The sequence below is a fragment of the Piliocolobus tephrosceles genome, chromosome 16 (genome assembly GCF_002776525.5).
Source record: "Piliocolobus tephrosceles isolate RC106 chromosome 16, ASM277652v3, whole genome shotgun sequence".
In the NCBI taxonomy this organism is placed as follows: domain Eukaryota; kingdom Metazoa; phylum Chordata; class Mammalia; order Primates; family Cercopithecidae; genus Piliocolobus; species Piliocolobus tephrosceles.
This window is the reverse complement of record NC_045449.1, coordinates 26,729,019-26,741,455: the sequence shown is the minus strand read 5'-3', so window position 1 is coordinate 26,741,455 and position 12,437 is coordinate 26,729,019. Positions and strand designations below refer to the sequence as shown.

The following is a 12,437-nucleotide window of genomic DNA, read 5'->3' as shown; positions in this document are numbered from 1 at the left end:
TGGGAGGCTGAGGTGGGCAGATCATGAGGTCAGGAGTTCAAGACCAGCCTGGCCAACATGGTGAAACCCCATTTCTACTAAAAATACAAAAACTAGTCAAGCATGATGCTGTAATTCCAGCTACTCAGGAGGTTGAGGCAGGAGAATCATTTGAATCCGGGAGGCAGAGGCTGCAGTGAGCTAAGATCATGCCACTGCACTCCACCCTGGGCAACAAGAGCATGACTCCATCTCAAAAAAAAAAAAAAAAAAGAAAGAAAGAAAAGAAAAAGAGTCTGGCTGGGCACAGTGGCTCACGCCTGTAATCTCAGCACTTTGGGAGGCCAAAGTGGGAGGATCACTTGAGTTCGGGAGTTCAAGACCAGCCTGGGCAACATGGTGAAACCCCATCTCTACCAAAAAAAAAAAAAAAAAAACTCACAAAAATTTGCCAGGTCTGCTGGCATGCGCCTGTAGTCCCAGCTATTTGGGAGGCTGAGGTGGGAGGATCATGTGAGCCTGGGAGATTGAAGCTGCAGTGAGCTGTGATCGTGCCACTGCACTCCAGGCTGGACAACAGAGTAAGACCCTGTCTCAAAAAAAAAAAAAGAGTCTGTACACACTTGTGATCCTGCAAAGACCTGAGACAAACATGTTTCTCTGCTACTCAGAGCATAAAGCCCCATGAGCTGATGTGTTATTATTTCAAAGTCAGAAGAACCCACACCTTGGCCTCTGTGGCCAGAGTGAGGACAGCAGGCATCTCTTGGATGGATCCTGCTCCTAATATTTAGGCACTTTGTCTTTCTAGAGCTCATTAAAACATAGATTTCAAAAGATGGTGGAAATAACTTTACCTAGGAGTGAGATGGTTTCCCCGTCAGCCGTAAATTCCCGTCTCTCGTACTTAGCTCGAATCCATTGTTCCTTTAAGACCCTAAAAAGAGAGAGCCTGTGGTCAGCTGCGTTTGATGCATTCTCTTTTTTTTTTTTTTTTGAGACAGGGTCTCACTCTGTTGCCCAGGCTGGAGTGCAGTGGTGTGATCATGGCTCACTGCAGCCTAGATCTCCTAGACCCAGGTGATCCTCCCACCTCAGCCTCTTAAGTAGCTGGGACCACAAGCATGTGCCACCACACCCGGCTAATTTTTAAATTTTTGTAGAGATGGGGGTCTCCCTATACTGCCTAAGTTGGTCTTGTACTCCAGGGCTCAAGCGATCCTTCTGCCTCAGCCTCCCAAAGTGCTGGGATTACCACCATGCCTGGACTGATGCATTCTTTTCCAAGACCTTGCAGTTGAGGGTGGGTACATCACAGCAGTGCCTCACTGCCTGCTCCAGCTACCTAGGATTCCTCAGCCTCCGTACTATTAACATTCGGGGTTGGAGAATTCCTTGTTGTGCTGTCCTGTGGGTTGTCCCATGCTCCGTAGAATGTTTAGCAGCATTTCTGGCCTCTACCCATTAGATGCCAGTAGAACCCCTCCCCAGCTGTGGTACCCAAAAATGTCTCCAGGCATTGCCAAATGTCCTCTGGGGGAATTATTTCTCCCAGTGGGCCATATGAGAACCACTGAGCTGTTCCAATCCCAGTATCAGCTCTCTAGGTCAATGAAACAGATACTGGCTCCCCTGGACCATCGACACCACCTGCTCCCACTGCGTGTTCATGAGCTTAGGCAGGAGAGTCCAGGCGCCTCTTCCTGCTCCCATGAAGTCTGAGCAGGCTACACTGGACAGAGCAGTCGTCTTAGGATCCGACCACCTGGGACCTGGTCTCACTCTATCATTTATCCACCATGTGACCATGAGCAAGTTACCCAACTTCTCTGAATTTGGGGAACGGGCCACTATTGTTATAATCACTTAGCCCTCAGGGTTGTTGAGAGGTTTAAATGTATATAAAGGGCCTAGCACCTACTCAGCACATAGTAGGTGTTTAATGTGACCTCAATCAGAAATTGTCATCCATGAGTCCTGCAGAAAAACCATGCAGCCGAGAGTGAAGTTATTTTAATTGTTTGGTTCCCGCTCACTTTTTCCAGGGAAATGTTCCAAGGTGTATATGACCTTACCCCATAACCACAAGAATGACCTAGAGCTGGGCATCTGGCCCAACCTGGTAGGTCAGAGCTCTTTGCTGCTCTGGGCTGTGTGGACCGAGAGGGTCAAAAGTGAAGGAGACAATGATGGAGCTTTCTCCAGAGCCACGCTGGAAGGTATAGCCTGGCACCTGCTTGTGGCCTTGCTGCCAGCTGTGTGAAGGAAGCCTGGCTGAGAGAAGGAGAGCCAGAGAGAGTGTAAGAGACCTGAAGGTGTTGGAGCTCCTGACTCGGTCCTTCCTGAGGCCAGCTCCACCACTGTCCTTCTGGTAGTCTGATCCCCAGAACCCACAAAATCATCTTTTTCTTATGCTGGTTTAAATTGGGTTTCTGCCCAGGCGCAGTGGCTCACACTTGTAATCCCAGCACTTTGGGAGGCCAAGGCGGGCAGATCACTTGAGGTCAGCAGTTCAAGACCAGCCCGGCCAACATAGTGAAACTCCGGCTCTACCAAAAATACAGAAATTAGCTGGGCGTGGTGGCACGTGCCTGTAATCCCAGCTACTTGGGAAGCTGACACAGGAGAATTGCTTGAACCCACAAGGCAGAGGTTGCAGTAAGCTGAGACTATGCCACTGCACTCCAGCCTGGGTGGAAGAGCACAACTTTGTCTCAAAAATAAATAAATACACAAATAAATAAAGTTTCTAATACTTATAATCAAGAGTCCAGGCTGGGCATGGTAACTCATGCCTGTAATCCCAGCACTTTGGGAGGCCAAGGCAGGCAGATGGCTTCAGCTCAGCTCAGGAGTTTGAGACCAGCCTGGGCAACATGATGAAACCTCATCTCTACAAAAATAAAAACACAAAAATACAAAAATTAACCGGGCGTGGTGGCATGCACCTGTAGTCCCAGCTACTTGGGTGGCTGAGGTGGGAGGAGCACTTGAGCCGAGGAGGTCGGGGCTGCAGTGAGCCATGATTGTGCCACTGAACTCCAGCCTGGGCAACAGAGTGAAACTGTGTCTCTATATAAAAGAAAGAAGGAAGGAAGGAGGGAAGAAGGGAAGAAGGGAAGGAGGGAAGGAGGGAAAGAGGGAAGGAGGGAAAGAGGGAAAGAAGGAAAGAAAGAGAGAGTCCTTCCTAGTGCACAGCCCACAGATCATTGAGGAGAATCACCTGGCCCACCATGAGGGTGGAAACCTGGACACAAGATCAGAGCTGAGAGAAGGAATGGAGACCAAGGGCCACCCATTTTGGTCCTGGAGGTAGCCATTAGTACTCAGATAAAAAGGGTTAAAGTGCAGGGCTGCTGCTGGAGTCATGGCGAGTAATGTCTGTGTAGTGCCGGCAGGAAGCCTAGCACAGAGCAGCTGTTTACTGAGCGGTTGGAGCAAAGGGCAGAGTGGCAGCAGCGAGCCAAGATGAGACAGGCCCTCTCAAGTTGAGCCAGCACACCCCACAACTGGCCATGGACAGGTAGCATTCTGAAGCAGACACGGTGAAACGGATTCAAACCAGCGTGTCGGGTGGCATGTGAAAGGTTCGACGTAAGTTATCTCATGTAATCTCTACAACTATGCTATGATGCAGGCATCATTGTCTACATTTCAGAGATGAGGATGTTGACAGAGAGATTTGCTGACTTGCCCACGTCCTCACAGCTAGGTCACAGTAGAGCTGGGAAACAAAACTGAGGTCTTCCAAGTAGAAAGCTGTTCTTCTCCAGCCACTCCAGAGTACGTTACTAGCTCTTAATTGTCTAAGCACTGAGGAATTACAAGACCACTAGATATGGTTATATAGTCTGTGTGCTGCCCAAAATTACCTTGCTGAGGCTTGGCAGCTGAAATGCAGCTGCTTTCTGTTTGCCAGACATACCCCCTATGAGGCTGGGTCAGCCTAAAGGGATTCCTTCTCCCCATTTACACAAGGCACTGTCTAGCAGCCCTGGGGGCGAGTCTAAGTCCCTGGGAAGGAGTCTGAGGCTTAGGCAGTCAGATCTGCAGAAGTCCAGGGCCACTAGGTACCAGTGCCACACTAACCCTCACCTCCAGGAGACCTGAACCCTCCTGCTGCTTCAAAGTGCCCCTCTTATATTGAATTCTCCCAATGCCATGACACAGTCACACAGGCCCTGCTGTCAGACAGGCTAGACCAGTTCTGCCTCCACAAACCTCAGATTTTTTCATCTATAGCATAAGGATAATAGCAGTATTTGTAGGGTTGTTGAGAGAATTAAACAAACACATGCACATAAGCATTTTGCATAGGACCTAGTACTTAAGCAAAGCTCAATAATATTAGTAGCTTTTTTTTCTTTTGAGACAAAGTCTCACTCTGTTGCCCAAGCTGGAGTGCAGTAGAGTGATCTCTGCTCACTGCAACCTCCACCTCCCGGATTCAAGCGATTCTCCTGCCTTAGCCTCCCGAGTAGCTGGGACTATAGGCACACGCCACCATGCCCAGTTAATTTTTTTATTTTTAGTAGAGACGGGGTTTCACTATGTTGGCCAGGCTGGTCTTGAACTCCTGGCCTCAAGCGATCTGCCCGCCTTGGCCTCCCAAAGTGCTGGGATTACAGGTGTGAGCCACCACACCCGGCCTTTTTTTTTTTTTTTTTTTTTTTGAGACAGAGTCTCGTTCTGTTGCCCAGGCTGGAGTGCAGTGGAGCGATCTTGGCTCAATGCACCCTCCGCCTCCAGGTTCAAACAATTCTCGTGCCTTAGCCTCCCGAGTAGCTGGAACTACAGGCATGACAGGCATGAGCCACTGCATCCAGCCAGTAGCTACTTTTTTTTTTTTTTTTTTTAAATGCTAGGTCTCACTCTGTCACTCACACTAGAGGGCAGTGACACATGTGATCCTAGCTCACTGCTCTGGGCTCAAGCAATCCCCCTACCTCAATCTTCTTAGTAGCTCAGACTATAGCCATGTGCCACTATGCCCTGGCTAAGTTTATTTTATTTTATTTTTTGTAGAGAAAGGGTCTTGTTATATTACTCAGGCTGGCATTGAACTCCTGTCTTCAAGCGATCCTCCCACCTCAGCCTCCCAAAGTGCTAGGATTACAGGCACTGGCCATTGTGTATGGCTATTATTCTTATTTTTATGGTTATTATTTAGGGATCTACAGCTCAGGCAAGTTGTTCAGAGCCAACCTGAGCTGAGGTGGCAGAGCCCTGGACATATTTCTCACTTTTTTTTTTTTTTTTTTGAGACAGAGTCTCGCTGTGTTGCCCAGACTGGAGTGCAGTGGTGCCATCTCGGCTCACTGCAAGCTCTGCCTCCTGGGTTCACACCATTCTCCTGCCTTAGCCTCCCAGTAGCTGGGACTATAGGCGCCTGCCACCACACCCAGCTAAATTTTTTTTTGTATTTTTAGTAGAGACAGGGTTTCACCGTGTTAGCTAGGATGGTCTCTATCTCCTGACCTCGTGATCCGCCTGCCTCGGCCTCCCAAAGTGCTGGGATTACAGGCTTGAGCCACCGTGCCTGACCAGCCCTAGATATATTTCTCTAAAGAAAGTAGCTGAAACACACTTGGTCTAGTAAGATACTAGTGTTTATCCCCTCTATCAAGTTAGTCACCATCTGTAAGCTACAAGAATGTCACAGGCAGAGATTATAGAGAAAAATCATAGAACTCATAGAGAAAAATCCTCCATTTAAGAGCTGTGGAAACTGAGAGCCAGAGAAAGGAAGAGACACGCCCAAGCAATAGAGGCAGAAAGAGGCTTATACTAGTCTTCCCATGTGCTCTGTGTGATGGTATCCAGTGCTTTCCTGCATCTACCTGCACACCAGGCCCATAGAAGAGACCACCACAGATAAAGACATCAAAGATGGAGAGGGGGAGGAGGTGGAACCAGGACAGCCCCCTTACCCAGTCCCTAAGGAATCACCCACTCACAGGCAGTCGTTGGCCTGGGGGATGTAGTAGAAAGCTGGGACTCTGGCTTCGAACTTGGCCTTCACACGGAGGTTTCCATTGTGGGTCATAAACTGCAAGACAACAGCAACTTGAGGTAATATTAGACCTTGACAAAACGTGAAATGAAACTATGAGGCCGCTGACTTAGGCTGAGTCAGAAGAAACTGCCTCCAAGATGTCCCACTGAGCTTGGTCATCCATACTGCTGGGAAGCCCCAGCCTGTAACAATCACAGGCAGATATAACCATGCCTCCTATGGGCACAGGACTCCACAGTACTCACACATCAGCTCACTGGGTCCTCTCAGCCATTTTCATATCACTGTACCCATTTTACAGACGAGTCAACTGAGGCTCAAACAGGTTTGGTTACTTGTTCAAGGAAACACAACTATAAGTGGAGAACTGGGATTTGAACCCAGACCTGACTCCAAAGCTCACATTCTTCCTATCATGCCTTCCACAGATGGCCAGGACCCATAGCAGCCCTGAAAGTCTACAGGAGATAAATGTACCTGGAGGACAGAAGAAGTGGGTGCTGGCTTCATGGAGTGCGTAGGTCAGGATGATTAGTAGGGCCCTTTGGCACCCAAGAGACCCAGAGGCTGATGCACCAAAAGTGACCCTGGCAGCAGTGGCATAGCTAATATGAGGGCAGAAGTGGGAAGAAACACCAGGTGTTTAATTCACATGGCTTGGGCATCTCCTTTGCAGGAGAGGAGCATTGCTCCTCTTTTCCTCTGCAGGGGCTGCTAGGCTGTATCGCCAGCTTTGGATCCCAACAGAGCAGGATTCAAATCCTGACTGCCATTTATTTGATAAGCGACCCTGAGAATCTCACCTATAAAAATGAAGAAAACGGCCAGGTACAGTGGCTCACATCTATAATCCCAGCACTGTGGGAGGCCCAGGCTGGGGATCACTTGAGGTCAGCAGTTTGAGACTAGCCTGACCAACATGGTGAAACCTTGTCTCTACTAAAAAAATACAAAAATTAGCCAGGACACAGAAGGGTGAGGCAGGATAATTGCTTGAACCCGGGAGGCAGAGGTTGCAATGAGCCAAAACCGTGGCACTGCCCTCAAGCCTAGGCATGTCACTGCCCTCAAGCCAAGACTCTGTCTCAAATAAATAAATAAATTATCCAGGTGTGGTGGTGCACACCTGTAATCCTAACTATTCGGGAGGCTGAGGCACAAGAATTGCTTGAACCTGGGAGGAGGAGGTTGCAGTAAGCCAAGATCACACCACTGCACTCCAACCTGGGCAACAGAGTGAGTAAGACTCTGTCTCAAAAAAAAAAAGAAAAGAAAAGAAAGAAAAAAGAAAGAAAGAAAAGAAAAGAAGAGGAGGAGGAGGAGGAATAAGAAGAAGAAGAAGAAGGAGGAGGAGGAGAAGGAGGAGAAGGAGGAGAAAGAAGAAGAAGAAGAAAAAGAAGAAGAAGGAGGAGGAGGAGGAGGGGAAGAAGAAGACGAGGAGGAGGAAGGAGGAAGAGGAGGAGGAGGAGAAAAAATAACAGGGAGTTGGGCGCTGTGGCTCATGCCTGTAATCCCAGCACTTTGGGAGGCTGAGGCAGGTGGATCACCTCAGGTCAGGAGTTCGAGACCAGCCTGGCCAACATGGTGAAACCCCATCTCTACTAAAAATACAAAAAATTAGCCAGGCATGGTGGCAGGCGCCTGTAATCCCAGCTACTCAGGAGGCTGAGGCAGGAGAATCACTTGAACCCGGGAGGTGGAGATTGCAGTGAGCTGAGATTGCGCCACTCACTGCACTCCAGCCTGGGTGACAGAGTGAGACGCCATCTCAAAAAACAAAACAAAACAAAACAAAATGCTGGGCGCGGTGGCTCACGCCTGTAATCCCAGCACTTTGGGAGGCCAAAGCAGGCGGATCACCTAAGGTCAGGAGTTTGAGACCAGCCTGACCAACAGAGTGAAACCCTGTCTCTAGTAAAAATTCTACTAAAAATGCAAAATTAGCCAAGCATGGTGGTGCATGCCTATAATCCTAGCTACTCAGGAGGCTGAGGCACAAGAATCACTTGAACCCCAGAGGCAGAGGTTGCAGTGATCCAAGATCGCACCATTGCACTCCAGCCTGGGCAACAAGAGTGAAACTCCGTCTCAAAAAAGGAAAGAAAGAAAGAAAGAAAGAAAGAAAGAAAGAAAGAAAGAAAGAAAGAAAGAAAGAAAGAAAGAAAGAAAGAAAGAAAGAAAGAAAGAAAGAAAGAAAGGAAGGAAGGAAGGAAGGAAGGAAGGAAGGAAGGAAGGAAGGAAGGAAGGAAGGAAGGAAGGAAGGAAGGAAGGAGAAAATATAATATGGGAGTTATAAGGTGCAAATAAAATCCTTCAGGTTTATGTGCTGGTTTACTGGCTTCCAGCCTTTCTCCCGCACTAGAATGTAAGCTCTGTATGGCCAAGGACCTTCTCTTGTTCATTGTTCTCTCCCAAGACCCAGTACATAGTAAGGTCACACTAAAGCCTCCAGTCCAGTGCTGTCTAGCACAGTACCTGGCACAGAGTGGGCACTCAGTAAATGTCAGCCTGCTTCCCCAAAAGTCCTGGAAACCCTCAGCCAACCCGCACAGTGCAAAACTGCCTGCTCTCTGGAGGTTTTCTGACCAAAATGGAATTCCCATGCAGGCTGAGGGTATCTTCCACCCCCAGAGGGCAGAAGAGCAAAGTGGTCCTCTTTCTGCCTAGGGGGAAAGGAGGAGGACTTTAGACCACGAATCAGGTTATTTCCCTTCCCCCAGTGCAAGACTTCACTAATCATAACTTTTTTGTTTGTTTGTTTGTTTGTTTTTTGAGGCAGGGTCTCACTCTCACCCAGGCTGGAGTGCAGTGGTGCGATCTTGGCTCACTGCAGCCACACCCTCATAGGCTCAGGTGATTTTCCCACCCCAGCCTCCCAAGTATCTGGGATGACAGGCACATGCCACCACACCCAGCTAATTTTTATATTTTTTGTAAAGACAAGGCTTCACCATGTTGCCCAGGCTGCCCTTGAACTTCTAGGCTCAAGCCATCAACCAGCCTCAGCCTCCAAAATGCTGGGATTATAGGTGTGAGCCACCACACCCGTCCAACAGCAACTGTTAACTGACTACTTTCTCTGTGTCTGGACTGAGCCTACAATCATCTTCACAGCAGTGCTGTGAAATTGGTGGTGGTGGCCAGGCGCAGTGGCTCATGCCTGTAATCCCAGCACTTTGGGAGGCCGAGTGGGTGGATTACCCAAGGTCAGGAGTTCGAGACCAGCCTGACCAACATGGCAAAACCCCCCGTCTCTACTAAAAATTAATACAAAAATTAGCTGGGCATGGTGGTGGGTGCCTGTAATCCCAGCTACTCAGAAGGCTGAGGCAGGAGAATCGCTTGAACCCCAGAGGCAGAGGATGCATTGAGCTGAGATTGCGCCATTGCACCACTCCAGCCTGGGCGACAAGAGCGAAACTCCGTCTCAAAAAAAAAAAAAAAAAAAAGGAAGAAAGAAAAAAAGAGAAATGGTGGTGGTATCCCTTGAATACAGATGTGGAAACTGAGGGTCCACAGCTAGGTCTAAGTGTCTAGCTCAGGGTCTCTCAGTTTACAGGTAAGCAAATGATGGCCAGGAGCAGTGGCTCAGGCCTGTAATCCCTGCACTTTGGGAGGCTGAGGTGGTGGATCACCTGAGGTCAGGAGTTCGAGACCAGCATGACCAACATGGTGAAACACCATCTCTACTAAATACAAAAAAATTAGCCGGGCATGGTGGCACGCGCCTGTAATCCCAGCTGTTTGAGAAGCTGTGGCAGGAGAATTACTTGAACCCAGGAGGCGGCAGTTGCAGGGAGCCAAGATTGCTCCACTGCACTCCAGCCTGGACAACACAGTAAGACTCTGTCTCAAAAAAAAAAGAAAAAAAAAGTAAGCACATGATGGAACCAGAATTTGAACTCAAGGCCTCTGTCTAAGCTGCCATCTTATAGGCTGTGTTTCCTCTGGCTAGATTTGCCCCTCTCTGGATCTCAGTTTCCCGCTTGGTAGAACGGGAGCCCCCTGCCCATTGGCTCCACTCCAGCTCCGCAGTTCCACGGCTCTCCACGGGCATGCCTTTCTACCTCCACAATACTGTCGTCCCAGAAGTCAAGTCGCACGGATTTAACTCTGCTGATGTCAGGGAAGTTACGGTGGACACCGCAGCAGTTGAGACAGATGAAGATCCCCAGCTTGTAAGAGGCCCAGTCGGGATCTGCAGGGGGAGAGGTAGGAGAGGAGCTGAGCGGAAAGCGCGGCGAAAAAACCAGGGCTGGGATCGGGGCGCTTGGGGCAGGCGGGGCGCCCCTTCTCCCACCTAAGGAGAACTAAGCGGCCAGCCTGCACTTTCTGGTTAGCCCGCCGGCCGCTGCGCGGCGACCGGGGTGAAGATCCTGGAAGCAGTCCAGGGCCCGGGGAGAGAGTCTGAGGTGGCGCGACGTGGAAGTGACGGGACTCAGAGGGAACGGAGAGGAGAGAGCGGGGGACGCACCAAGCGGCTCAGCGCGGAGCTGCAGGGAGGCTGCAGGGGCTGCTGTTGGGAGGCTGTCAGGGGCCCTCGGCGTCAGCGGGGTGGGGCGCTGGGGAGTCCTTCGGGGGGCGTCCGGGAGCGGGCAGGGGGCACAGGACGGTAGGGGGCCTGGGCCCGACCTCTAGCCCTAGCTGGGATGTCTGAGTCCGAGGGCTGGGGGCGCGCCTGGGTGCGCAGACACCGAGCGCCCGGACCCGGGTGGTCGCGTGCCTGGCCATGGAAGAGAGTGGGACCGCCAGGGCTCCCGGCTGTCAGCTTTCGTGTCGGGGTCCAAGCACGTGGGAAGATCCGCGTCTGGTCCCGCGAGTGGAGCAGAGCCTAGGCTCGGAGGGGCCGGGGCCGGGTGCGGAGACGGCCCTCGGGGCTCGCGTGAGAGGTTCACGATGTGGGTGTGAGGGGTCTGGGCCCGCAGGTCCCACGTCTGGGTCCAGCGGGGGCCGAGGGCGGGACCCGGTGGTGCCGAGGGGAGGAGTCGGATGGGCCAGGGGTCCGGTCGGGGGTCTCGCGCTGCCCGCGCTGCCGCGCCGTTACCTGCCGCCCCGCAGTCGGCGCAGTGCGCGTTGCCTGTGTCCGGCGCCCGCAGCAGCTCCAGCAGCCGCTTCTTGTTGGGCTCGCGGTCGCCCATGGCCGGCCCGGCGGGCTCAGCGGGGCTCAGCCCATGGCCCGTGCGCTCTGCCCGGCAGGTGGAGAGAGACCCGGCCGCAGCGCCTCAGCCAGGCCCGGGAGGCCGCCAGCCCCGCCCCGCCCCGCCCCGTCAGGACTGTCCGCCCCTCCCTCAGCGGGTCCAGTCCGGCCCCGAGCTCCGCCGACGCGCGGGGAGGGACAGGAGCACGCAACTTGGAGTCTAACACACTGGCCCGAGATCAAATCGTGGCCTGTCACTTGGTAGCTGCGAGACTGTGGAAACCTATTCAACCTCTCTGGGTCTCAGTTTCCACGTCTAGGAAAGAGGAACAAGGGCATATGTCTGCATCTCAGCGCTTCTTGGAAAATCAACCAGAATCTAACTTCTGTTAAAACGTTCTGTTAATGTAAGATCTTACGTCTATTTGGAGACGTATTTATACGCAAATGCCACCTCCTCAGGAAGCCCTCTGTGATAACCCAGCCTGGAGTAATCTCTCCAGCCTCTGGGCCTCCAAGAAAACTGTTGTAGTATCTGTCAATTTCTTTTGGCCCTGAGCACTTTCTATCTACCTTGCATCACGGTTATTTATATACTTGTGTTAATTCCACTCTCTGACCCCAGACACATACACATGCCCACACCAGGGAGCTTGACGTCAGCAGTTTTATGTCTGTATTCCATATGGCTCCTATAAATGATACCTGCACATTTTTAGAAGTCCAACTAATAGTCGCATGATTTTGTTCACCAGAAAAGTGTAGTTTCACCAAGGTGGACACAGCCAAGCACTTTAACCTGTGAAGTTCCATCACCGTGAGACGAAGGCAGGTTATAGGTGGTCTTAAATCCCGGCATTTCATTAATCCTGTTTCCCTCTCCCCCATCTTTGTTAATCCTTGACATCATCTTCAGTGACTCATGGGCCTCCTGGTGAAATACATACTGCACATACTTGCCATCTCCTCTGTAGGTTAATACCTGTCTATCATAGGCATATGGCTTAATGCATCTGTGTGCATTAAGCCATATGCCTATGATAGACAGGTGTTAACCTTCAGCATAAAATCAGGTTTCCATCCTGGTGAATTGCAGCTGATGTTCTAGCTGACCTGCCCACACTCCCATTCAACATACATGCAGGCACAAGCACACACGTGCACACACATGCACAGCAGTATGGTGTAATGGAATGAATTCAGGAATCCAGAAATTCAGGCTTTAAACGTTGACTCCTTCATTTCCACGTTTCCCAACTGTTCGTCTCTGGGCAAGTTCCTTCACTTCTCTGAGCCTCCGAACCC

At 50.8% G+C, this 12,437-nt stretch overlaps 1 protein-coding gene across 4 annotated transcripts in view; it reads right to left on the bottom strand.

The window, feature by feature from the left end:
* Positions 1-11,263, bottom strand: part of ADAP2 (ArfGAP with dual PH domains 2) — a 37,246-nt gene extending 25,983 nt beyond the window's left edge. For 3 of the 4 annotated variants that reach the window (XM_023182859.1, XM_023182860.1, XM_023182861.1), the window contains exons 1-4: positions 11,040-11,263; positions 10,063-10,193; positions 5,937-6,028; positions 837-916 (exon numbers count right to left, since the gene is read on the bottom strand). In XM_023182859.1, the coding sequence (XP_023038627.1) occupies positions 837-916; positions 5,937-6,028; positions 10,063-10,193; positions 11,040-11,133 (397 nt within the window). In that variant the 5' untranslated portion in view covers positions 11,134-11,263. Of the gene's footprint in view, positions 1-836; positions 917-5,936; positions 6,029-6,472; positions 6,601-10,062; positions 10,194-11,039 lie in introns of those variants that run through there. The other variant, XM_023182862.1, reaches the window with a different exon arrangement.
* Positions 11,264-12,437: the final 1,174 nt, after the last annotated feature.